General features: G+C 64.0%; 1 protein-coding gene across 1 annotated transcript; it reads right to left on the reverse strand.

The window, feature by feature from the left end:
* Nucleotides 1–22,774: 22,774 nt before the first annotated feature.
* On the reverse strand, nucleotides 22,775–23,152 carry LOC126989270 (uncharacterized; the record flags this gene model as incomplete). The annotated part of the gene is made up of 2 exons (XM_050847918.1): nucleotides 22,775–22,903; nucleotides 23,075–23,152. Coding segments are annotated over 2 exons (207 nt in total), but the record flags the coding sequence as incomplete, so codon positions are not given.
* Between the last annotated feature and the right edge of the window lie 1,080 nt (nucleotides 23,153–24,232).

Genomic DNA, 24,232 nt, shown 5'->3' on the forward strand with positions numbered 1-24,232 from the left:
TTTCTCTTTCTGCTGAAATCTCCATCCTAGGAGATTTCAATGTTCCTACCACCAGCTTTGGCTTTCATCCTCTTTCACTGACCATCCCTGGGCCCGTACTCCTCGACAACTATTAATACTAAATCTTGGTATTAACTTTCGACTTTGTAGTATTAACTTCACCTTCAAAGTGTATCCTCAACAGCTATTAGCCCTAGTTCCTACTTATTAACTTTTAGTATTAACTTGGGAGTGCTATGGCGAGGACTTCTAAATACTCTTATAGCATCTTCCATTTGGACTGAAAACCGGAACCAGGTTTCGGGGATAAACCCAGACCCAGGTCCGGGGTTTTCGCGCCGTAAATGGAAACACTTGCATTTGAGCGGATATGTAAACAAACATTCTTCCATTCTTCTTTTGACCTGTCCTCCTCCCCTCTCGGGCGTCTCTCCTGTTTATTCACACACTTTTTCCTTTCAATTGTGCTGTGTAGCTAATTCTTTCTTTCACTGCAATATAATATCACACTTTACTTACTTTTCAGTTTGTTGCTTCCAAGAATAACTTTTACTGACATTGCTTATCCGTGCCTTATTCGCTAGCATTTTGTGCCCTTTTTTTCCCAGCTAACTGCATCTCCATCCAACACGTACCGTGCGATGGGCCCTGGGTGTGTCCCTCCTCTCAGCCTCTCAGCCCACCTCCCTGGTGCTGCTAATAACTCCCTCTCTGCCTCTCATTAGTTGCTGCATTCTACTATTGAGTGTTCCACCAATTCTTTTTCTCCCCCTGTCCACTACAGCCACAGTTCTGGTTCTCCCTTCCCTATTCCTGCCATTTTAGCTGTGGGGTTCTCGTTCTTTACTTTAAACTGATCAGCTTGCTCCCCAAAGTCTCCTACATGCTGGGGCTCACTCCTCTAGCTTCTGTGTGTCTTGCACCATGTACCATCTTAATGTCGACTCTTTACTCTAAAATTCATAGGCTCCAGCCCTAGGCAGATGGGCACAATTCACCTGTTCATCTTCTCCCCCCCTTTTTTTTTTTTTACAACAAAGAAGGCAGCTCAAGGGCACAAAAAGAAACATTAGTAAAAAGCTGCCACTGCTGCTCCTAAAAATAAAGAGGTGGCTAAAAGAAAGATCACCTTGGAGGAGGAGGTCCTGATACCCTATCAGGCTGATGATGGCTTGGCAGCACTTTTGGTCTCAGATTCTTGCCTGTGTCCCAGGTACAGGTTCTACTTGACGGCACAGAGACAAGTGCTGATGAACAACACACTTGAGACCAACACCATCCCTGCCCACGGTGTGATCCCACACACACACAAACATTTAGCACTAATCACCAGGTGGCTCATTATAAACAAACTGAATACCAGGCATCATATATCAAACAACAGATTAATATGTAACTCTTTCATATGTGTGACAAGTACACACTTAAAACTCTGTACAAGATCATCACATACACTTACATACATTGACCCACACATACTTACAGGACTAAACAGTCAGTGTAATGTACTGGAACAGCTTCCCTACAGACTTAGGACTGCAGTACACAGACTCTTTTCAGAAAACAACACACACCTACACATGTGTCACAACACACCCAGACTAATCCATAGTAGTACACCTATTCATTTCTTCCTACACACTCTGGCACCCCAGTTCCCCAGCAGCCAACACAAATATCCGTGTTATGCACTCTACTGGTGCCCTGTGCATTACTTGCCCATCGCACGCCACCACTGCCGCAGCCTGTCCCTCGCATCGCCAATTCTATCGCCACCTTCCCCTGTCCATCGCACGAGATTAACCCCATCGCCACCTTCTTCCTGTCCATCGCACGCCAACCCCATCGTAACTCTTCCCTGTCCCTCGCACGCCAATTCCCCCATCGCCATATCCCCTCCTATCCCTCGCATCGCCACACCCCCATCGCCAACTCTTTCCTGTTCCTCGCACGTCACACCCATCGCCACTTCTTCTGTCCTCGCACGTCACCCCAACGCCACTGCTCTCTTCCTGTCCTGTCGCACGCCACCCCTATCGCCACTGCTCTCCACTCCTGTCCCTTTCTTTAGCATCGCCACCCCCATCAGCCACCTCTTCCTGTCCTCGCACGACACCCACGCATCGCCACTCTTCCTGTCCCAGCACGCCACCCCATCGCCACTGCCTTCTTCCTGTCCCTCGCACGCCACCCCATGCCATATCGCCTCCTCCTGTCCCTTCGCATCGACACCCCTCTATCGCCACTGCTCTCCCTCCTGTCCCTCGCACGACACTGCCATCGCCACTATCCTCCTGTCCCTCGCACGCCACATTCCCCCACCGCCACCTCCTCCTGTCCCTCGCTGCATCGCCACTCCATCGCCATACTCCTCCTGTCCCTCGCACGCCACCCCTCGCCACCTATCCTCCTGTACCCTCGCATCGTTACCCACTCCAACGCCACTGCTCTCCTCCTGTCCGTCGCACGTCATCACCTCCAATTCGCCACTGCTTCCTGTCCCCTCGCACGCCACCCCTGGGCATCGCCATCTGCCTTTCACCTGTCCCTCTCGAATGCACACCACTGCCACGCTGCCTCCTCCTGTCCCTCGCACGCCACCCCTAGTCGCCACCTCCTCCTGTCCCTTTCCACATCGCCGCTCCCCACACCGCCGCCTCTTCCAGTCCGTCACACGCCATATCACCCCGCCACTGCCTCCTTCCCTGTCCTGCACGCCACACCGCCACTGCTTTTCTCTCAGTACCTCACACGCCATCACAGCCACTACCCTCCATCTTTCCATCGCACGACACCCCCTGCCACTGCCCTCCTCCTGTCCCTCGCATCGACACCCCACCACTGCCTCCTCCCTGCTCCTTTTCTTGCACACGACACCCCACATTTGGCCACACTGCCTCCCTCCCTGCCTTTCTGTCCTTCCACACGACATCACCTGCCACCACTGCCTCCTCCTGTCCCCTTCGCACGACACCCCGCTGCCACACTGCTCCTCCTGTCCTTCAGCATCGCCACACCAAGCTCACTCCTACTGTCCTCCCTCGCACGACACCCCGCCACCGCCTCCTCCTCCTGTCCCTCGCACGAGCCTGCCACCGCTCCCCTACCTCGCACGCCACCTTCCTCCTGTCTGTCGCATCGACACCCCTGCCACTGCCCTCCTGTCCCTCACACGACACCCCTGCCACTGCCTCCTCCTGTCCCGCACGACACCCCCTGCCACCGCCTCCTTCCTTTCACGTCCTGACGCTGCACTCGCCTCCTGTCCGTTTGTACTGCTGCCCACGCAAACCAAGGTCCCCATGTCCTCCGCACGCCACCCCTGCCACTGCCTCCTCCTGTCCCTCGATCGACACCCTGCCACTGCCTCCTCCTGTCCCTCACACGCCACCAACCACTGCCTCCCTCCTTTTTTCGCATGACACCTCCACACCGCCTCCCTGTCCTTGCACGACACCCTGCCACTGCCTCCTCCTTTCCCTCTGCACGACACTCCTGCCACTGCCTCCTCCTGTCCTGCACGCCACCCCTCACACTGCTCCTCTGCACACTGCCTCCTCCTGTCCCTCGCACGACACCCCTGCCACTGCCTCCTCCTGTCCCTGCACGCCACCCTGCCACCTCCTCCTGTCCCTCGCACGACACCCCTGCCACTGCCTCCTCCTGTCCTTCGCACGCCATCCCCTGCCATCTCCTCCTGTCCCTACGCCACCCCTGCCACCGCCTCCTCCTGTCCCTCGCATCGCCACCCCTGCCACCGCCTCCTCCTGTCCTCGCATCACACCTCACACCGCTCCCTCCTCTGTCTCGACACCCCTGCCACCGCTCCTCCTGTCCCTGCATGACACCCCCACTGCCTCTCCTCCTGTCTTTCGCATCGCCACCCCGCCACCGCTCCTCCTGTCCCTCGCACGCCACCCCTGCCACCGCCTCCTTGTCCCTCGCACGTCACCCCTGCCACTGCCTCCTGTCCTTCGCACGCCACCCTGCCACTGCCTCCTCCTCTTGTCGCACTGCACGCCACCCACACCGCCACCTCTTCCTGTCCTCGCATCGCCATCCCTGCCTGCCTCTCCTTTCCGTCGCACGCCATCCCACTGCCACCTCCTCCTGTCCTCGCACGCCACCCCTGCCACCTCCTCCTGTCCTGCATCGCCACCCCCACCGCTGCCTCCTCCTGTCCCCGCACGCCACCCCTGCCACCCTTCCTGTTCCTCTTCTGCACTGCCACCCGCACTGCCTCCTGTCCCTCTCACGTCACCCTCGCCACTGCCTGCTCCTGTCCCTCGCACGCCACCCTGCCACTGCCTCCTCCTGTCCTCGAACGCCACCTCTGCCACCGCTCTTCCTGTCCTTCTGCACGACACCCCTGCCACTGCCTCCTCCTGTCCTCGTGCACCGCCACTGCCCTCCTTCGCACGACACCCCCTGCCACCGCCTCCTCCTGTCTTTCCCACGCCACCCCTGCCACTGCCTCCTCCTGTCCGTCGCATCGACACCCCTGCCACTGCCTCCTTTCCTTCTGCATTGAACCCTGCCACCGCCTCCTCCTGTCTTTCGCACAACACCCCTGCCACTGCCTCCTCCTGTCCCTCGCACACCCCTGCCACTGCTCCTCCTGTCCCTCGCACGCCACCCCCACACTGCTCCTCCTGTCCTTGCACGCCACCTCTGCCACTGCCTCCTCCTGTCCCTGCACGACACCCCTGCCACTGCCTCCTGTCCCTCCTCCACCCTGCACTGCCTCCTCCTTTCCGTCGCACGACACCCCCGCCACTGCCTCCTCCTGTCCCTCGCACGACACCCCCGCCACTGCCTCCTCCTGTCCCTCTCACGACACCCCCGCCACCGCCTCTCCTCCTGTCCGTCGCATCGACACCCCTGCCACTGCCTCCTCCTGTCCTTCTGCATCGACACCCCTGCCACTGCCTCCTCCTGTCCCTCACGCCACCTTCTGCCACTGCCTCCTCCTGTCCCTGCACGACACCTCTGCCACTGCCTCCTCCTTTCCCTCGCACGACACCCCGGCCACTGCCTCCTCCTGTTCTTCGCACGACACCCCACACTGCCTCCTCCTGTCTTTCGCACGACCCCTGCCACCCCTCCACCTGTCACCCCTGCCACTGCCTCCTCCTGTCCTCGCACGCCACCCTGCCACTGGCCTCCTCCTGTCTCTGCACGACACCCCTGCCACAGCCTCCTCCTGTCCTTCGCACGACACCCTGCCACTGCCTCCTCCTGTCCTCTGCATCGCCACCCCCGCCACTGCCTCCTCCTGTCATTCGCACGACACCCCCCCCACTACCTCCTCCTGTCACTTTGCATCGCCACCCTGCCACTGCCTTCCTTTCCTCGCACGCCACCCCTGCCACTGCCTCCTCCTGTCTTCGCACGACACCCCTGCCACTGCCTCCTCTTGTCCCTCGCACGACCCCCTGCCACTGCCTCCTCCTGTCCCTCACTCCACCCCCGCCACTGCCTCCTCCTGTCCGTCGCACGACACCCCCGCCACTGCCCTCCTGTCCTTCGCACGACACCTCTGCCACTGCCTCCTCCTGTCCCTCACACGCCACCCCCGCCACTGCCTCCTTCTGTCCTCTGCCTGACACCCTGCCACTGCCTCCTCCTCTCCTCGCACGACACCCCTGCCACTGCCTCTCCTGTCCTTCTGCACGACACCCTGCCACTGCCTCCTCCTGTCCCTGCACGACACCCCTGCCACCGCCTCCTCCTGTCCATTGCACGACACCCCCTGCCACTGCCCTCCCTCTGTCCCTCGCACGCCACCCCTGCCACTGCCTCCTCCTGTCCTCTGCACGCCACCCCGCCACTGCCTCCTTCCTGTCGCATCGCACGACACCCTCTGCCACTGCCTCCTCCTGTCACTCGCACGACACCCCTGCCACTGCCTCTCCTCCTGTCCCTCTGCACGACACCCCTGCCACTGCCTCCTCCTGTCTCTTGCACGACACCTGCCACTGCCTCCTCCTGTCCCTCGCACGCCACCCCTGCCACCGCCTCCTTCCTGTCCCTGCACGACACCCCTGCCACTGCCTCCTCCTGTCCCTGCACGACACCCCTGCCACTGCCTCCTGTCCCTCTGCACGACACCCCTGCCACTGCCTCCCTCCTGTCCCTAGCACGACACCCCTGCCACTGCCTCCTCCTGTCCTGCACGACACCCCTGCCACTGCCTCCTCCTGTCCCTCCACGACACACCCTGCCACTGCCTCCTCCTGTCCTCGCATCACACCCTGCCACCGCCTCCTCCTTTCACTCACGACACTCCCTGCCACTGCCTCCTCCTGTCCCTGCACGACACCCTGCCACCGCCTCCTCTTTCCTTCTGCACGACACCCCTGCCACTGCCTCCTCCCTGTCTCACGACACCCCCGCCACTGCCTCCTCCTGTCCCTCGCACGACACCCCCGCCACTGCCTCCTCCTGTCCCTCACACGACACCCCCGCCACTGCCTCCTCCTGTCCCTCGCACGACAACCCGAGCCACCGCCTCCTCCTGTCCCTCGTGCACGACACCTGCCACCGCCTCCTCCTGTCCCTTCTTGCACGCCACCCTGCCACCGCCTCCTGTCCCTCGCACGACACCCCTGCCACTGCCTCCTCCTGTCTTGTACGACACCCCTGCCACTGCCTCCTCCTGTCCCTCACACGCCACCCCCGCCACTGCCTACTCCTTTCCCCGCACGCCACCCTCACACTGCCACCTCCTCCTGTCCCTGCACGCCACCCTGCCACTGCCTCTCCTGTCCTGCACGCCACCCCTGCCACTGCCTCTTCCTGTCCCTCGCACGCCACCCCTGCCACTGCCTCTCCTGTCCCTCACGACACCCCACCACTGCCTCCTCCTGTCCCTCGCATCGACACCCCTGCCACTGCCTCCTCCTCTCCCTTGCACGCCACCCCCGCCACTGCCTCCTCCTGTCCTCGCATCGCCACCCCTGCCACTGCTCCTCCTGTCCCTTCGCACGACACCCTGCCACTGCCTCCTCCTGTCCTTCGCATCGACACCCCTGCCACTGCCTCCTCCTGTCCCCTGCATCGCCACCGCCACTGCTCTCCTCCTTTCTCGCACGCCCCCTGCCACTGCTCTCCTCCTGTCCTTCGCACGACACCCCTGCCACTGCCTCCTCCTGTCCCTCACACGCCACCCCCGCCACTGCCTCCTCCTGTCCCTCGCACGCCACCCCCGCCACTGCCTCCTCCTGTCCCTCGCACGCCACCCCCGCCACTGCCTCCTCCTGTCCCTCGCACGACACCCCCGCCACTGCCTCCTCCTGTCCCTCGCACGACACCCCCGCCACTGCCTCCTCCTGTCCCTCACACGACTCCCTGCCACCACCTCCTCCTGTCCTCGCATCGCCACCCCCTGCCACCGCCTCCTCCTGTCCTTCGCACGACACACCCGCCACCGCCTCCTCCTGTCCCTCGCACGACACCCCTGCCACTGCCTCCTCCTGTCCCTCGCACGACACCCCCGCCACTGCCTCCTCCTGTCCCTCGCACGACACCCCCGCCACTGCCTCCTCCTGTCCTGCACGACACCCTGCCACTGCCTCCTCCTGTCCTCGCACAACCCCTGCCACTGCTTCCTCCTGTTCTGCACGCCACCCCTGCCACTGCCTCTCCTCCTGTCCCTCGCACGCCACCCCTGCCACTGCCTCTCCTGTCCTGCACGACACCCCTGCCACCGCCTCCTGCGTTCCATCGCACGCCACCCCAGCCACTGCTTCCTCCTGTCCCTCGCACGACACCCCCGCCACCGCCTCCTCCTGTCCCTCGCACGCCACCCCCGCCACTGCCTCCTCCTGTCCCTCGCACGCCACCCCCGCCACGGTCTCCTCCGGTCCCTCGCCCGACACCCCCGCCACTGCCTCCTTCTGGCCCTCGCCAGACACCCCTGCCACTGCCTCCTCCTGTCCGTCGCACGCCACCCCCGCCACTGCCTCCTCCTGTCCCTCGCATCGCCACCCTGCCACTGCCTCCTCCTCCTGTCCTTCGCACGACACCCCTGCCACTGCCTCCTCCTTTCCGTCGCACGCCACCCCCGCCACTGCCTCCTCCTGTCCCTCGCACGCCACCCTGCCACTGCCTCCTCCTGTCCCTCGCACGACACCCCAGCCACTGCCTCCTCCTGTCCCTCGCACGCCACCCCCGCCACTGCCTCCTCCTGTCCATCGCACGATACCACCGCCACTGCCTCCTCCTTTACTTCGCACGACACCCCATCCACTGCCTCCTCCTTTCCCTCACACGCCAACCTGCCACTGCCTCCTCCTTCCTGTCACACGCCACCCCTGCCACTGCCTCCTCCTGTCCTCGCACGACACCCTGCCACTGCCTCCTCCTGTTCGTCGCACGACACCCCACTGCCTCCTCCTGTCCCTCGCACCCACCCCTGCCACTGCCTCCTCCTTTCCCTCGCACGACACCCCGGCCACTGCCTCCTTTCCGTCGCACGACACCCCTGCCACTGCCTCCTCCTTTCCGTCGCACGACACCCCCGCCACTGCCTCCTCCTGTCCGTCGCACGCCACCCCCGCCACTGCCTCCTCCTGTCCCTCGCACGACACCCCCGCCACTGCCTCCTCCTGTCCGTCGCACGACACCCACGCCACTGCCTCCTCCTTTCCGTCGCACGCCACCCCCGCCCCGGCCTCCTCCTGTCTCGCACGCCACCCCCTGCCACCGCTCCTCCTGTCCCTCGCACGCCACCCTGCCACTGCCTCCTCCTGTCCTTCGCACCCACGCCACTGCCTCCTCCTTTCCGTCGCACGCCACCCCCGCCACTGCCTCCTCCTTTCCGTCGCACGACACCCCCGCCACTGCCTCCTCCTGTCCCTCGCACGACACCCCCGCCACTGCCTCCTCCTTTCCGTCGAACGACACCCCCGCCACTGCCTCCTCCTTTCCGTCGCACGACACCCCTGCCACTGCCTCCACCTTTCCGTCGCACGCCACCCCTGCCACTGTCTCCTCCTTTCCGTCGCACGACACCCACGCCACTGCCTCCTCCTGTCCCTCGCACGCCACCCCCGCCACTGCCTCCTCCTGTCCCTCGCACGACACCCCCGCCACTGCCTCCTCCTGTCCCTCGCACGACACCCCCGCCACTGCCTCTTCCTGTCTCTGCACGCCACCCTGCCACCGCATCCTCCTGTCCCTCGAACGACACCCCCGCCACTGCCTCCTCCTGTCCTTCGCACGACACCCCAGCCACTGCCTCCTCCTGTCCCTCACACGCCACCCCCGCCACTGCCTCCTCCTGTCCTCGCATCGCCACCCCTGCCACCGCCTCCTCCTCTCCCTCGCACAACCCTGCCACCGCCTCCTGTCCCTCGACGCCACCCCTGCCACTGCTCCTCCTGTCCCTCGCACGACACCCCACACTGCCTCCTCCTGTCCTCGCATCGCCACCCCTGCCACTGCCTCCTCCTGTCCCTTACACGACACCCTGCCACTGCCTCCTCCTTTCCCTCGCATCGCCACCCCTGCCACTGCCTCCTCCTGTCCCGCGCACGCCACCCCCGCCACTGCCTCCTTCTGTCCCTCGCACGACACCCCCGCCACTGCCTCCTCCTGTGTCTCCCACGACACCCCCACCACTGCCTCCTCCTGTCCCTCGCACGACACCCCCGCCACTGCCTCCTCCTGTCCCTCGCACGACACCCCCGCCACTGCCTCCTCCTTTCCGTCGCACGACACCCCCGCCACTGCCTCCTCCTGTCCCTCGCACGCCACTCCCGCCACTGCCTCCTCCTGTCCCTCGCACGCCACCCCCGCCACTGCCTCCTCCTGTCCCTCGCACGACACCCCCGCCACTGCCTCCTCCTGTCCGCACGCCACCCTGCCACTGCCTCCTGTCCTCGCACGACACCCCTGCCACTGCCTCCTCCTGTCCCTGCACGCCACCCCCTGCCACTGCCTCCTCCTGTCCCTCCCACGCCACCTCCGCCACAGCCTCCTGCTGTCCATCGCACGCCACCCCTGCCACCGCTTCCTCCTCTCCCCCGCAGGACACCCCCGTCACCGCCTCCTCCTGTCCCTCGCACGACACCGCTGCCACCGCTTCCTCCTCTCCCCCGCACGACACCCCTGCCACCGCCTCCTGGTGTCCCTCCCACGCCACCTTACCCACCGCCTCCTACTGTCCCTCATCGCCACCCTCTGCCACTGCCTCCTCCTGTCCTCGCACGCCACCCCCACCACTGCCTCTCCTGTCCTCGCATCGCCACCCCTGCCACTGCTTCCTCCTGTCATTCACGCACACCCCGCCACCGCCTCCTCCTGTCCTCGAACGTTACCCCTGCCACCGCCTCCTCCTGTCCCTCGCACCCCACCCTGCCACTGCCTCCTGTCCTCGCACGCCACCCCTGCCACTGCCTCCTCCTGTGCCTCGCACGACACACCGGCCACTGCCTCCTCCTGTCCCTCGCACGCCACCCCTGCCACTGCCTCCTCCTGTCCTCGCACGCCACCCTGCCACTGCCTCCTCCTGTCCTTCGCACCACCCCTGCCACTGCCTCTCCTGTCCCCACGCCACCCCTGCCACTGCCTTCTCCTGTCCTCGCACGCCACCCCGCCACCTGGCCTCCTCCTGTCCCTCGAACGACACCACCGCCACTACCTCCTCCTGTCCCTCGCATCGACACCTCCTGCCACTGCCTCCTCCTGTCCCTGCACGACCCCCCCGCCACCGCCTCCTCCTCTCCCTCGCACGACACCCCTGCCACCGCCTCCTCCTGTCCCTTGCACGCCACCCTGCCACTGCCTCCTCCTGTCCCTGCACGCCACCCCTGCCACTGCCTCCTCCTTCCCTCGCACGCCACCCCTGCCACTGCCTCCTCCTGTCCTCGCACGCCACCCCTGCCACTGCCTCCTCCTGTCTCGCACGCCACCCTGCCACCGCCTCCTCCTGTCCCTCGCATCGCCACCCCTGCCACCGCCTCCTTCTGTCCCTCGCACGCCACCCTGCCACCGCCTCCTCCTGTCCTCGCACGCCACCCCTGCCACTGCCTCCTCCTGTCCCTCGCATCGCCACCCCTGCCACTGCCTCCTCCTGTCCCTCGCACACCCTGCCACTGCCTCTCCTCCTGTCCTCGCACGCCACCCTGCCACTGCCTCCTCCTGTCCCTCGAACGCCACCCTGCCACTTCCTCCTGTCATCGCACGACACCCCGCCACTGCCTCCTCCTGTCCCTCGAACGACACCCCCGCCACTGCCTCCTCCTGTTCCTCGAACGACACCCCCCCCACTGCGTCCTCCTCTCCTCGCATCGACACCCCCCCCACTGCCTCCTCCTGTCCCTCGAACGACACCCCCGCCACTGCCTCCTAATGTCCCTCGCATCGCCACCCTGCCACTGCCTCCTCCTGTCCTCGCACTCCACCCCTGCCACTGCTCCTCCTGTCCCTCGCACGCCACCCTGCCACTGCCTCCTCCTGTCCCTCGCACGACACCCCCGCCACGGCCTCCTCCTGTCCCTCGCACGACACCCCCGCCACTGCCTCTTCCTGTCTCTCGCACGCCTCCTGCCACTGCCTCCTCCTGTCCCTCGCACGCCACCCCTGCCACCGCCTCCTCTTGTCCCTCGCACGCCACCCCTGCCACTGCCTCCTGTCCTCGCATCGCCACCCCTGCCACTGCCTCCTCCTGTCCCTCGCACGCCACCCCTGCCACTGCCTCCTCCTGTCCTCGCACCTGACACCCCTGCCACTGCCTCCTCCTGTCCTCGCACGACCCCTGCCACCGCCTTCCTGTCCCTCGCACGCCACCCCTGCCACTGCCTCCTTCCTGTCCCTCGCATCGCCACCCCCTGCCACTGCCTCCTCCTGTCCTCGCACGCCACCCCTGCCACCGCCTCCCTCCTTTCCTGTCCCTCCCACGCCACCCCTGCCACTGCCCTCCTGTCCCTCGCACGCCACCCCCACACCGCCTCCTCCTGTCCCTCACGCCACCCCTGCCACTGCCTCCTCCTGTCCTCGCACGCCACCCCTGCCACCGCCTCCTCCTGTCCCTCGCACGCCACCCCTGCCACCACCTCCTCCTGTCGCATCGCCACCCCTGCCACCGCCTCCTCCTGTCCCTCGCACGCCACCCTGCCACTGCCTCCTCCTGTCCTCGCACGCCACCCCTGCCACCGCCTCCTCCTGTCCCTCGCACGCCACCCTGCCACCGCCTCCTCCTGTCCCTCGCACGCCACCCCTGCCACCGCCTCCTCCTGTCCCTCGCATCGCCACCCCTGCCACTGCCTCCTCCTGTCCCTCGAACGCCACCCTGCCACCGCCTCCTCCTGTCTCGTGACGCCACCCCCTGCCACTGCCTCCTCCTGTCCCTCGCACGCCACCCCTGCCACTGCCTCCTCCTGTCCCTCACGCCACCCTGCCACTGCCTCCTCATGTCCCTCGCACGCGGTACCCGTCACTGCCTCCTTCTGTCCCTCGCACGCCACCCCTGCCACTGCCTCTCCTGTCACGCACGACACCTGCCACTGCCTCCTCCTGTCCTCTCATGCCACCCCCCACTGCCTCCTCCTGTCCGTCGCACGACACCCCCGCCACTGCCTCCTCCTGTCCCTCGCACGACACCACCGCCACTGCCTCCTCCTTTCCGTCGCACGCCACCCCGCCACTTCCTCCTCCTGTCCCTCGCACGACACCCCCGCCACTGCCTCCTCCTGTCCCTCACGCCACCCCTGCCACTGCCTCCTCCTGTCCTCGCACGCCACCCCTGCCACTGCCTCCTCCTGTCTGTCCCTCGCCACCCCGCCACCTCCTGTCCACCCCTGCCCCGCTTCCTCCTCCTGTCCTCGCACGCCACCCTGCCACTGCCTCCTCCTGTCCCTCTCGCCACCCCTGCCACCGCCTCCTCCTGTCCTCGCACGCCACCTCCCCACTGCCTCCTCCTTTCCCTCGCACACCCCCTGCCACTGCCTCCTCCTCCTGTCCTGCACGCCACCCCTGCCACTGCCTCCTCCTGTCCCTGCACGCCACCCCTGCCACTGCCTCCTGTCCCTCGCACGCCATCCCTGCCACTGCCTCCTCCTGTCCCTGCATCGCCACCCCTGCCACTGCCTCCTCCTGTCCTCGCACGCCATCCTGCCACTGCCTCCTCCTGTCCTCTGCACGACACCCCTGCCACTGCCTCCTCCTGTCCCTCCCACGCCACCCCCGCCACCGCCTCCGCCTCTCCCTCGAATGACACCCCCGCCACTGCCTCCTCCTGTCCTCGCACGCCACCCCTGCCACCGCCTCCTCCTGTCCTCGCACGCCACCCCTGCCACTGCCTCCTCCTGTCCTCGCACGCCACCCCTGCCACCGCCTCCTCCTGTCCTCGCACGACACCCCCTGCCACTGCCTCCTCCTCCTGTCCTCGCACGCCACCCTGCCACCGCCTCCTCCTGTCCCTCGCACGCCACCCCTGCCACCGCCTCCTCCTTTCCTCGCACGCCACCCCTGCCACTGCCTCCTCCTGTCCTTCGCACCACACCCTGCCACTGCCTCCTCCTGTCCTCGCACGCCACCCCCTGCCACTGCCTCCTCCTGTCCTCGCACGACACCCCTGCCACTGCCTCCTCTTGTCTCGCACGACACCTGCCACTGCCTCCTCCTGTCCCTCGCACGACACCCCTGCCACTGCCTCCTCCTGTCCTCGCACGCCACCCTGCCACTGCCTCCTCCTGTCCTCTGCACGCCACCCCTGCCACCGCCTCCTCCTGTCCTCGCACGCCACCCCTGCCACTGCCTCCTCCTGTCCTCGCACGCCACCCTGCCACTGCCTCCTCCTGTCCCTCGCACGCCACCCCTGCCACCGCCTCCTCCTGTCCCTCGCACGCCACCCTGCCACTTGCCTCCTCCTGTCCTCGCACGCCACCCCTGCCACTGCCTCCTCCTGTCCCTCGCACGACACCCTGCCACCGCTTCTCCTCCTTGCCATCGCCACCCTGCCACTGCCTCCTCCTGTCCCTCGAACGACACCTCCTGCCACGAGCTCGCCTCCTCCTGTCCTCGCACGCCACCCCCTGCCACTGCCTCCTCTTCCTCGAACGCCACCCCTGCCACTGCCTCCTCCTGTCCTCGCACGCCACCCCTGCCACCGCCTCCTCCTTTTCCTCGCACGCCACCCTGCCACTGCCTCCTCCTGTCCTCGCGCCACACCCTGCCACTGCCTCCTCCTGTCCCTCGCACGACACCCCCTGCCACTGCCTCCTCCTGTCCTCGCACGACACCCCTGCCACTGCCTCCTCCTCCTGTCCTCGAACGCCACCCCCTGCCACCGCCTCCTCCTGTCCTCGCACGCCACCCTGCCACTGCCTCCTCCTTTCCCTCGCACGCCACCCCTGCCACTGCCTCCTCCTTGTCCCTCGCATCGCCACCCCTGCCACCGCCTCCTCCTTCCTGCACGCCACCCTGCCACCGCCTCCTCCTGTCCTCGCACGCCACCCTGCCACTGCCTCCTCCTGTCCTCGCACCACCCCTGCCACTGCCTCCTCCTGTCCCCACGCCACCCCTGCCACCGCCTCCTCCTGTCCTCGCACGCCACCCCTGCCACTGCCTCCTCCTGTCTCGCCCTGCCACTGCCTCCTCCTTTCCTCTGCACGCCACCCCTGCCACTGCCTCCTCCTGTCCCTCTGCACGCCACCCCTGCCTGCCACTCCTCCTGTCCTCGCACGCCACCCCTGCCACTGCCTCCTCCTTTCCTCGCACGACACCCCCTGCCACTGCCTCCTCCTGTCCTCGCACGCCACCTGCCACTGCCTCCTCCTGTTCTTCGCACGACACCCCTGCCACTGCCTCCTCCTGTCCCTCACACGCCACCCCTGCCACTGCCTCCTCCTCCTGTCCTCGCACGACACCCCTGCCACTGCCTCCTCCTTTCCTCTGCACGACACCCCTGCCACTGCCTCCTCCTGTCCTCGCACGACACCCCTGCCACTGCCTCTCCTGTCCTCATCGCCACCCCTGCCACTGCCTCCTCCTTGTCCCTCGCACGCCACCCCTGCCACTGCCTCCTCCTTCCTCACACGCTACCCCTTGCACTCACCCCCTGCCACTGCCTCCTCCTGTCCTCGCACGCCACCCCTGCCACTGCCTCCTCCTGTCCCTCGCACGCCACCCTGCCACTGCCTCCCTCCTGTCCTCGCACGACACCCCTGCCACTGCCTCCTCCTGTCCTCTCGCACGCCACCCCTCCACTGCCTCCTCCTGTCCCTGCACGCCACCCCTGCCACTGCCTCCTCCTCCTCTCGCACGCCACCCCTGCCACCGCCTCCTCCTGTCCCTCGCATCGCCACCTGCCACTGCCTCCTTCCTCGCACGACACCCTCGCCACTGCCTACTCCTTTCCGTCTCACGACACCCCTGCCACTGCCTCCACCTTTCCTCGCACGACACCCTGCCACTGCCTCTCCTCCTGTCCTCGCATCCTCCCTGCAAGCACTGCCTCTTCCTTTCCGTCGCACGACACCCCTGCCACTGCCTCCTCCTGTCCCTCACACGCCACCCCCGCCACTGCCTTCTCCTGTCCCTCGCACGCCACCCCGCCACTGCCTCCTCTGTCCCTCGCACGCCACCCCCTCCACTGCCTCCTCCTGTCCTCAGACGACACCCCTGCCACTGCTCTCCTCCTTTCCCTCGAACGCCACCCTGCCACTGCCTCCTCATGTCCCTCCCACGCCACCCACGCCACTGCCTCCTACTGTCCCTCGAATGTTACCCCCGCTACCGCCTCATCCTCTCCATCGCACGCCACCCCCGCCACTGCCTCCTCCTGTCCATCGTACGCCACCCCCGCCACTACCTCCTCCAGTCCATCGCACGCCACCCCCGCCACTGCCTCCTCCTGTCCTCGCATCGCCACCCTGCCACTGCCTCCTCATGTCCTCGCACGCCACCCTGCCACTGCCTCCTCCTGTCCCTCGCACGCCACCCCTGCCACCGCCTCCTCCTGTCCTCGCACATCCACCCCTGCCACTGCCTCCTCCTGTCCCTCGCATCGACACTCCTGCCACTGCCTCCTCCTGTCCTCGCACGCCACCCTGCCACTGCCTCCTCCTGTCCCTCGCACGCCACCCCTGCCACTGCTTCCTCCTGTCCCTGCACGCCACCCCCGCCACCGCCTCCTCCTGTCCCTCGCACGCCACCCTGCCACCGCTCTCCTCCTGTCCCTCGCACGCCACCTGCCACCGCCTCCTCCTGTCCTCGCACGCCACCCCTGCCACTGCCTCCTCCTGTCCTCGCACGCCACCCCTGCCACCACTGCCTCCTCCTGTCCCTCGCACGACACCCCCCCCACTGCCTACTCCTGTCCCTCGCACCACACCCCTGCCACCGCCTCCTCCTGTCCTCGCACGACACCCCACCACCGCCTCCTCCTGTCCTCGCACGACACCCCTGCCACCGCCTCCTCCTGTCCTCGCACGCCACCCCCTGCCACTGCCTCCTCCTCCTTTCCTCAGACGCCACCCCTGCCACTGCCTCCTCCTGTTCCTCGCATCGCCACCCCTGCCACTGCCTCCTCCTGTCCCTGCACGCCACCCCCTGCCACTGCCTCCTCCTGTCCTCGCACGCCACCCTGCCACTGCCTCCTCCTGTCCCTCGCACGCCACCCCTGCCACTGCTCTTCCTTGTCCCTCGAACGCCACCCCTGCCACTGCTCCTCCTGTCCCTCGCACGCCACCCCTGCCACTGCCACCTCCTTTCCTCGCATCGCCACCCCTGCCACCGCCTCCTCCTGTCCTCGCATGCCACCCCTGCCACCGCCTCTTCCTGTCCCTCGCACGCCACCCCTGCCACTGCCTCCTCCTGTCCCTCGCACGCCACCCTGCCACCGCCTCCTCTTGTCCTCGCAAGCCACCCCCGCCACTGCCTCCTCCTGTCCCTCGCACGACACCCCCGCCACTGCCTCCTCCTGTCCCTGGCACGCCACCCCTGCCACTGCCTCGTCCTGTCCCTCGCACACCACCACCGCCACTGCCTCCTGCTGACCCTCGCACGACACCCCCGCCACTGCCTCCTCCTGTCCCTCGCACGACACCCCCGCCACTGCCTCCTGTCCCTCGCACGCCACCCCCGCCACTGCCTCCTCCTGTCCCTCGCACGACACCCCCGCCACTGCCTCCTCCTGTCCCTCGCACGACACTTCCGCCACTGCCTCTTCCTTTCCGTCGCACGCCACCCCCGCCACTGCCTCCTCCTTTCCCTCGCACGACACCCCCGCCACTGCCTCCTCCTGTCCGTCGCACGACACCCCCGCCACTGCCTCCTCCTGTCCCTCGCACGACACCCCCGCCACTGCCTCCTCCTGTCCCTCGCACGACACCCCCGCCACTGCCTCCTCCTGTCCCTCGCACGAAACCCCCGCCACTGCCTCCTCCTGTCCTCGCATCGCCACCCCTGCCACTGCCTCCTCCTGTCCCTGCATCGACACCCCTGCCACTGCCTCCTCCTGTCCTCGCATCGCCACCCCTGCCACTGCCTCCTCCTGTCCCTCGCACGCCACCCCCCCCACCGCCTCCTCCTGTCCCTCGCACGACACCCCCGCCACTGCCTCCTTTTGTCCTCGCACGCCACCCCTGCCACTGCCTCCTCCTGTCCTCGCACGACACCCCTGCCACTGCCTCCTCCTGTCCTCGCACGACATCCCTGCCACCGCTCTCCTCCTGTCCCTCGCACGCCACCCCTGCCACTGCCTCCTCCTGTCCCTCGCCACCTGCCACTGCCTCCTCCTGTCCTCGCACGACACCCTGCCACTGCCTCCTCCTGTCTCAGACACCCCTGCCACTGCCTCCTCCTTTCCGTCGCACGCCACCCCCACCACTGCCTCCTCCTGTCCCTCGCACGCCACCCCGCCACTGCCTCCTCCTGTCCCCTGCACGCCACCCCTGCCACTGCCTCCTCCTGTCGCACGCCACCCCGCCACTGCCTCCTCCTGTCCTCGCACGCACCCCTGCCACTGCCTCCTCCTGTCCTCGCACGCCACCCTGCCACTGCCTCCTCCTGTCCATCTAACGCCACCCCTGCCACTGCCTCCTCCTGTCCTTCGCAAGCCACCCCCGAAACCGCCTCCTCATGTCCCTCGCACGCCGTACCCGTCACTGGCTCCTTCTGTCCCTCGCACGACAACCATGCCAACGCCTCCACCTGTCCTTCGCACGAGAACCCCGCCACTGCCTCCTCCTCTCCTTCGAACGGCACTCCCGCCACCGCCTCCACCTGTCCCTCGCCCGCCACCTGCCACTGCCTCCTTTTCTGTCCTCGCACGCCACCCCCTGCCACTGCCTCCTCCTGTCTCCCTCACACGACACCCCTGCCACTGCCTCCTCCTGTCTTCGCACGCCAACTGCCACCGCCTCCTCCTGTCCCTCGCACGCCACCCCAGCCACCGCCGCCACCTGTCCGTCGCACGCCACCCCCCACCGCCTCCCTGTCCCTCAAGCACTGACACCCCTGCCACTGCCTCCCTCTGTCCTCGCACGCCACCCTGCTGCAGTCTTCTCCTGTCCCTCACGCCACCCCTGCCACTGCCTCCTCCTGTCCCTCGCACGCCACCACTGCCACTGCCTCCTCTTGTCCTCGCACGCCACCCTGCCACTGCCTCCTCCTGTCCTCGCACGCCACCCCTGCCACCACTGCCTTCTCCTGTCCTCGCACGCCACCCTGCCACCGCCTCTCCTGTCCTCACGACACCCCTGCCACTGCCGCCTCTCTTGTCCCTCAGACGCCACCCTGCCACCGCCTCTCCTTGTCCCTCGCACGCCAACCCTGCCACTCGCCTCTCCTCCTGTCCCTGCACGCCACCCCTGCCACTGCCTCCTCCTGTCCCTCGCATCGCCTCCCCTGCCGCCGCCTCGTCTCCTGTCCTCGCATGTCTTACCCTCGCCACTGCCTTCTCTTGTCCCTCGCATCGCCAACCCTGCCACTGCCTTCTTTCCTGTCCCTCGCACGCCTCCCTGCCACCGCCTTCTCCTGTCCCTCGCACGCCACCCTGCCACCGCCTTCTCCTGTCCCTCGCATCGCCACCCCTCACACCGCCTCCTCCTGTCCTCGCACGACACTCCTGCTGACGCCTCCTCCTGTCCCTCGCATCGCCACCTGCCACTGCTCTCCTCCTGTCTCTCGCATGCCCCCTGCCACTGCCTCCTCCTGTCCCTCGCATCGCCACCCTGCCACCGCTCGCCTTCTCCTGTCCTCGCATCGCCCCCCTGCCATCGCCTTTCTCCTGTCCTCGCATCGCCTTCCCGCTGCCACTGCTTCTTTCCTGTCCTCGTATCGTCACCCTGCCACTGCTCTTCTCCTGTCCCTCGCACGCAACCCCTGCCACGCCTTCTCCTGTCCTCGCATCGCCTTCCCTGCCACTGCCTCCTTCTGTCCCTCGCATCTCCTGCCACTGCCTCTTCTGTCCCTCGCACGTTCCCCTGCCACCGCCTCCTTCTGTCCCTCTGCACACCACCCTGCCACCGCCTCTCCTTGTCCTCGCACCGTCACCCCTGCTACTGCCTCTTCCTGTCCCACGACTCCCTGCCACCGCCTCCTCCTGTCCTCGCATCGCCACCCACGCCACCGCCTCCTCCTGTCCTCGCACTGCCACTTCCTGCCACGCCTTTCTCCCTCCCCTCGCACGACACCCCTGCCACCGCCTCCTCCTGTCCCTCGCACGCTCCCCCTGCCACTGCCTCTCCTGTCCTCGTATCGCTCCCCTGCCGCCGCCTTCTTCTGTCCCTCGCACGCCACCCTGCCACGCCTTTCCTCCCTCGCACGTCTTCCCCTGTCTACGCCACTGCCTCCTCCTGTCCTCGGCACGTCTTCCCTGCTGCCGCCTTCTCCTGTCCTCGCACGCCTCCCTGCCACCGCCTTCTTCTGTCACTCGCACGTCTCCCCCGCCGACGCCTTCTTTTGTCACTCGCACGTCTCCCCCGCCGCCTCCTGTCACTGCATGTCTCCCCTGCCGCTGCCTTCTCCTGTCACTCGCACGTCTTCCCCTGCCGACGCTCTTCTCCTGTCATTCGCACGTCTCCCTGCCGACGCCTTCTCCTGTCTCTCGCACGTGTCCCCTGCCACTGCCTTCTCCTGTCCCTGCACGTCTCCCCTGCCGCCGCCTCCTCCTGTCCTGCACGTCTCCCCTGCTGCCGCCTTCTCCTGTCCTCGCGTCTCCCCCCTGCCACCGCTCTCCTGTCCCTCGTGCACACCCCCTGCCAACCTCCTCCTGTCCCGTAACGTTCCTGCCCACCTTCTCCTGTCCTCGCACGTCTCCCCTGCCGACGCCTCCTCCTGTCCTCGCACGCCTTCCCTGCCAACCTTTTCCTGTCCCTGCACGCCACCCTGCTCCACCTTCTCCTGTCCCTGCAGGTCTTCCCGCTGCCGCCTCCTCCTGTTCCTCGCACGCCTTCCCCTCCAACCTTCTCCTGTCCCCTCGCATCGCCTTCCCTGCCAACCTTCTCCTGTCCATCGCACGCCTTCCTGCCCACCTTCCTGTCCCTGCCCCCTGCCTGCTCTTCCTGTCCTTCGCACGCCTCTGTCCCAGCCCACCTTCTCCTGTCCCTAGCACGTCTCACCCACTACAACCTTCTCCTGTCCCACGCAAGTTCTCCCCTGCCGCCGCCTTATCCTTTCCCTCTCACACAACCCCAGCTGCCACCTCCTCCCACCCACCAGGTCAGCATCCCACCCAGACAGTTGCTCAAGGTCAGCATCCCACCCAGACAGTTAAGCCAAGGTCAGCATCCCACCCAGACAGCTGCCAAGGTCAGCATCCCACCCAGACAGCTGCAAAGGTCAGCATCCCACCCAGACAGTTGCAAGGTCAGCATCCCACCCAGACAGTTGCTCAAGGTCAGCATCCCACCCAGACAGTTGCCAAGGTCAGCATCCCACCCAGACAGTTGCTTTCAAGGTCAGCATCCCACCCAGACAGTTGCCAAGGTCAGCATCCCACCCAGACAGTTGCCAAGGTCAGCATCCCACCCAGACAGTTGCCAAGGTCAGCATCCCACCCAGACAGTTGCTTCAAGGTCAGCATCCCACCCAGACAGTTGCCAAGGTCAGCATCCCACCCAGACAGTTGCCAAGGTCAGCATCCCACCCAGACAGTTGCCAAGGTCAGCATCCCACCCAGACAGTTGCCAAGGTCAGCATCCCACCCAGACAGTTGCTTTCAAGGTCAGCATCCCACCCAGACAGTTGGCAAGGTCAGCATCCCACCCAGACAGTTGCTCAAGGTCAGCATCCCACCCAGACAGTTGCTTCGGTCAGCATCCCACCCAGACAGTTGCTCAAGGTCAGCATCCCACCCAGACAGTTGCTCAAGGTCAGCATCCCACCCAGACAGTTGCTTGGGTCAGCATCCCACCCAGACAGTTGCCAAGGTCAGCATCCCACCCAGACAGTTGCCAAGGTCAGCATCCCACCCAGACAGTTTTAGGGTCAGCATCCCACCCAGACAGTTGCCAAGGTCAGCATCCCACCCAGACAGTTGCCAAGGTCAGCATCCCACCCAGACAGTTGCCAAGGTCAGCATCCCACCCAGACAGTTGCCAAGGTCAGCATCCCACCCAGACAGTTAAGCCAAGGTCAGCATCCCACCCAGACAGTTGTCAAGGTCAGCATCCCACCCAGACAGTTAGCCAAGGTCAGCATCCCACCCAGACAGTTGCCAAGGTCAGCATCCCACCCAGACAGTTGCCAAGGTCAGCATCCCACCCAGAGTTGCCAAGGTCAGCATCCCACCCAGACAGTTAAGCCAAGGTCAGCATCCCACCCAGACAGTTGCTTTCAAGGTCAGCATCCCACCCAGACAGTTAAGCCAAGGTCAGCATCCCACCCAGACAGTTAAGCCAAGGTCAGCATCCCACCCAGACAGTTGCTTGTCAGCATCCCACCCAGACAGTTGCTCAAGGTCAGCATCCCACCCAGACAGTTGCTTCAAGGTCAGCATCCCACCCAGACAGTTGCCAAGGTCAGCATCCCACCCAGACAGTTGCCAAGGTCAGCATCCCACCCAGACAGTTAAGGTCAGCATCCCACCCAGACAGTTAAGCCGGTCAGCATCCCACCCAGACAGTTGCTCAAGGTCAGCATCCCACCCAGACAGTTGCCAAGGTCAGCATCCCACCCAGACAGTTGCCAAGGTCAGCATCCCACCCAGACAGTTGCCAAGGTCAGCATCCCACCCAGACAGTTGCCAAGGTCAGCATCCCACCCAGACAGTTGCTCAAGGTCAGCATCCCACCCAGACAGTTGCTGTCAGGGCTGCATCCCACCCAGACAGTTAAGCTGTCAGCATCCCACCTGTGACAGACAGTTGCTTTCAAGGTCAGCATCCCACCCAGACAGTTGGGTTGCTGTCAGCATCCCACCCTGACAGTTCCAAGGTCAGCATCCCACCCAGACAGTTGCCAAGGTCAGCATCCCACCTTTTCTTCATCTTTTTTCCCTTGTCATCTTCTTTTGTCATCTTCGTCTTTTCTTCTCTTTTTGTCTTTTTCTTTGTTTTCAACACCCTTTCTTTTTGTCGTCTTCTTCATTCCTTGTCTTCGTCTTTCGTCTTCTTTTTCGTCGTCTTCTACGTCGTCTTCTTCTTCAAAGTGTCGTCTTCTTCTTCTTTCGTCTGTCTTTCGTTGTCTCTTCTCTTCGTTTTCATTCTTTCTCTCGAGTTTCATCTACTTCTTCGTCTTCTCTCTTCGTCTTCTGTCGTTCTTCCTTCCTTCGTCGTCTTCGTCTCTCTTTCTCTCGTTTTGGTCCCTTCTTTTTCGCTGTTACTTCACTTTCCTTCTACGCTGTCTTCTGTCTTCTTCGTCGTTGGTCTCTCTTCTGTCTTCTGTCGTCTCTTCGTCTTCTCGTCTTCGTCGTCTTCTTTGTCGTCTTCTTCCGTCTTCGCCGTCTTGTCTCCTTTCTGTCTCCGTCGTCTTTCTTCTGTCTTCTTCTTCTTCGTCGTCTTCTCTCGTCTTTGTCATTCTTCGTCGTCGTCTTCGTCGTCTTCTTCGTCTTGTCCTTCGTCTTCTTTGTCTTCGTCGTCGTTCAAGTCTTCGTCTGGTCTTCTTCGTCGTTTTCTTCTGGTCTTCTTCTTCTTCTTCTTCTTCTTCTTCTTCTTCTTCTTCTGTCTTCTTCTGTCTTCTTCTTCGTCGTCTTCTGTCTTTCGTCTTCTTTGTCATTCTTCTTCGTCGTCTTCTTCTGTCGTCTTCTTTCCGTCGTCTTCGTCTTCGTTTTCTTTCTGTCTCTTCTTCGTTCTGCGTCACCGTCTTCTTCTTGTCGTCTTCTTCGTCGTCTTCGTCTCCTTCGTCTTCTTCTTCTTCTGGTCTTCTTTGTCTTTTCTTCGTCGTTCTGTCTCTTTCTTCGTCTTTCGTCTTCTTCTGTCGTCTTCTTCTTCTTCGTCTTTGTCTTCTTTCGTCTTCTTCTTCGCCCTTCGTCTTTCTTCTGTCTTCTTCTCCTTCGTCGTTCGTCTTCTTCTGTGTTCTTCGCTCGTCTTCTTCTGTCGTCTTCTTCTTGTCGTCTTCCCTCTTCGTCGTCTTCTTCTTCTTTCAGTCGTCTTCTTCTGTCGTCTTTTCTCTTTCGTCGTTCAGGTCTTCTTTTTCTTTGTTCTTCCGTCTCTGTCTTCTTCTTCGTCTTCCTTCTTCTTCTTCGTCTTTGCCTGTTCCTTTCGTCCTTCACGTCTTCTGTCTTCCTTCTTCTCTCTTCGTCGTTCTTTCTTCTTCCTTCGTCTTCTTCTTCATCTCTCTCTTCCGTCGTCTTCTGTCTTCTTCTTCGATCTTTCGTCTCTTCTGTCTTCTTTCATTATCGTCTTCTTATCTTCTGTCGTCTTCTTTGTCTGTCTTCTTCTGTTCGTCTTCTTGTTCTTCTTCGTCGTCTCATGCTCAGTCTTCTTAGTCTGTCTGTCGTCTTCTTCATGTCAGTCTTCTTCTGTCTTCTTCTTGTCGTCAGTCTTCGATTGCCTGTCTTTTTCGTCTTCTCTGTTTTCTTTCCACCTTTTATGCCTGGTCGAGTTGGTTTCTATTTTTTTTTCTTATATTTTTGGGGGATTTTTTGCTGTGGTGGATTTTTTTTTTTTTGTCTGTCTTTTTTTCCTCTGCCTATTGGTCGTATTTTTGCTTTATCTTTTTTTTCTCTGTTATTTGTATTTTTGTTTTATCTTTTTTTTGATTTTCATGGGTTTTGCAATTTTTGATTTTTGTTCTGTGTTCATTTGAGTTAATTTTTCTAAATGTTTTACCTTTTTTTCAAT

This window comes from Eriocheir sinensis, unplaced genomic scaffold, assembly GCF_024679095.1.
Source record: "Eriocheir sinensis breed Jianghai 21 unplaced genomic scaffold, ASM2467909v1 Scaffold112, whole genome shotgun sequence".
Taxonomy (NCBI): domain Eukaryota; kingdom Metazoa; phylum Arthropoda; class Malacostraca; order Decapoda; family Varunidae; genus Eriocheir; species Eriocheir sinensis.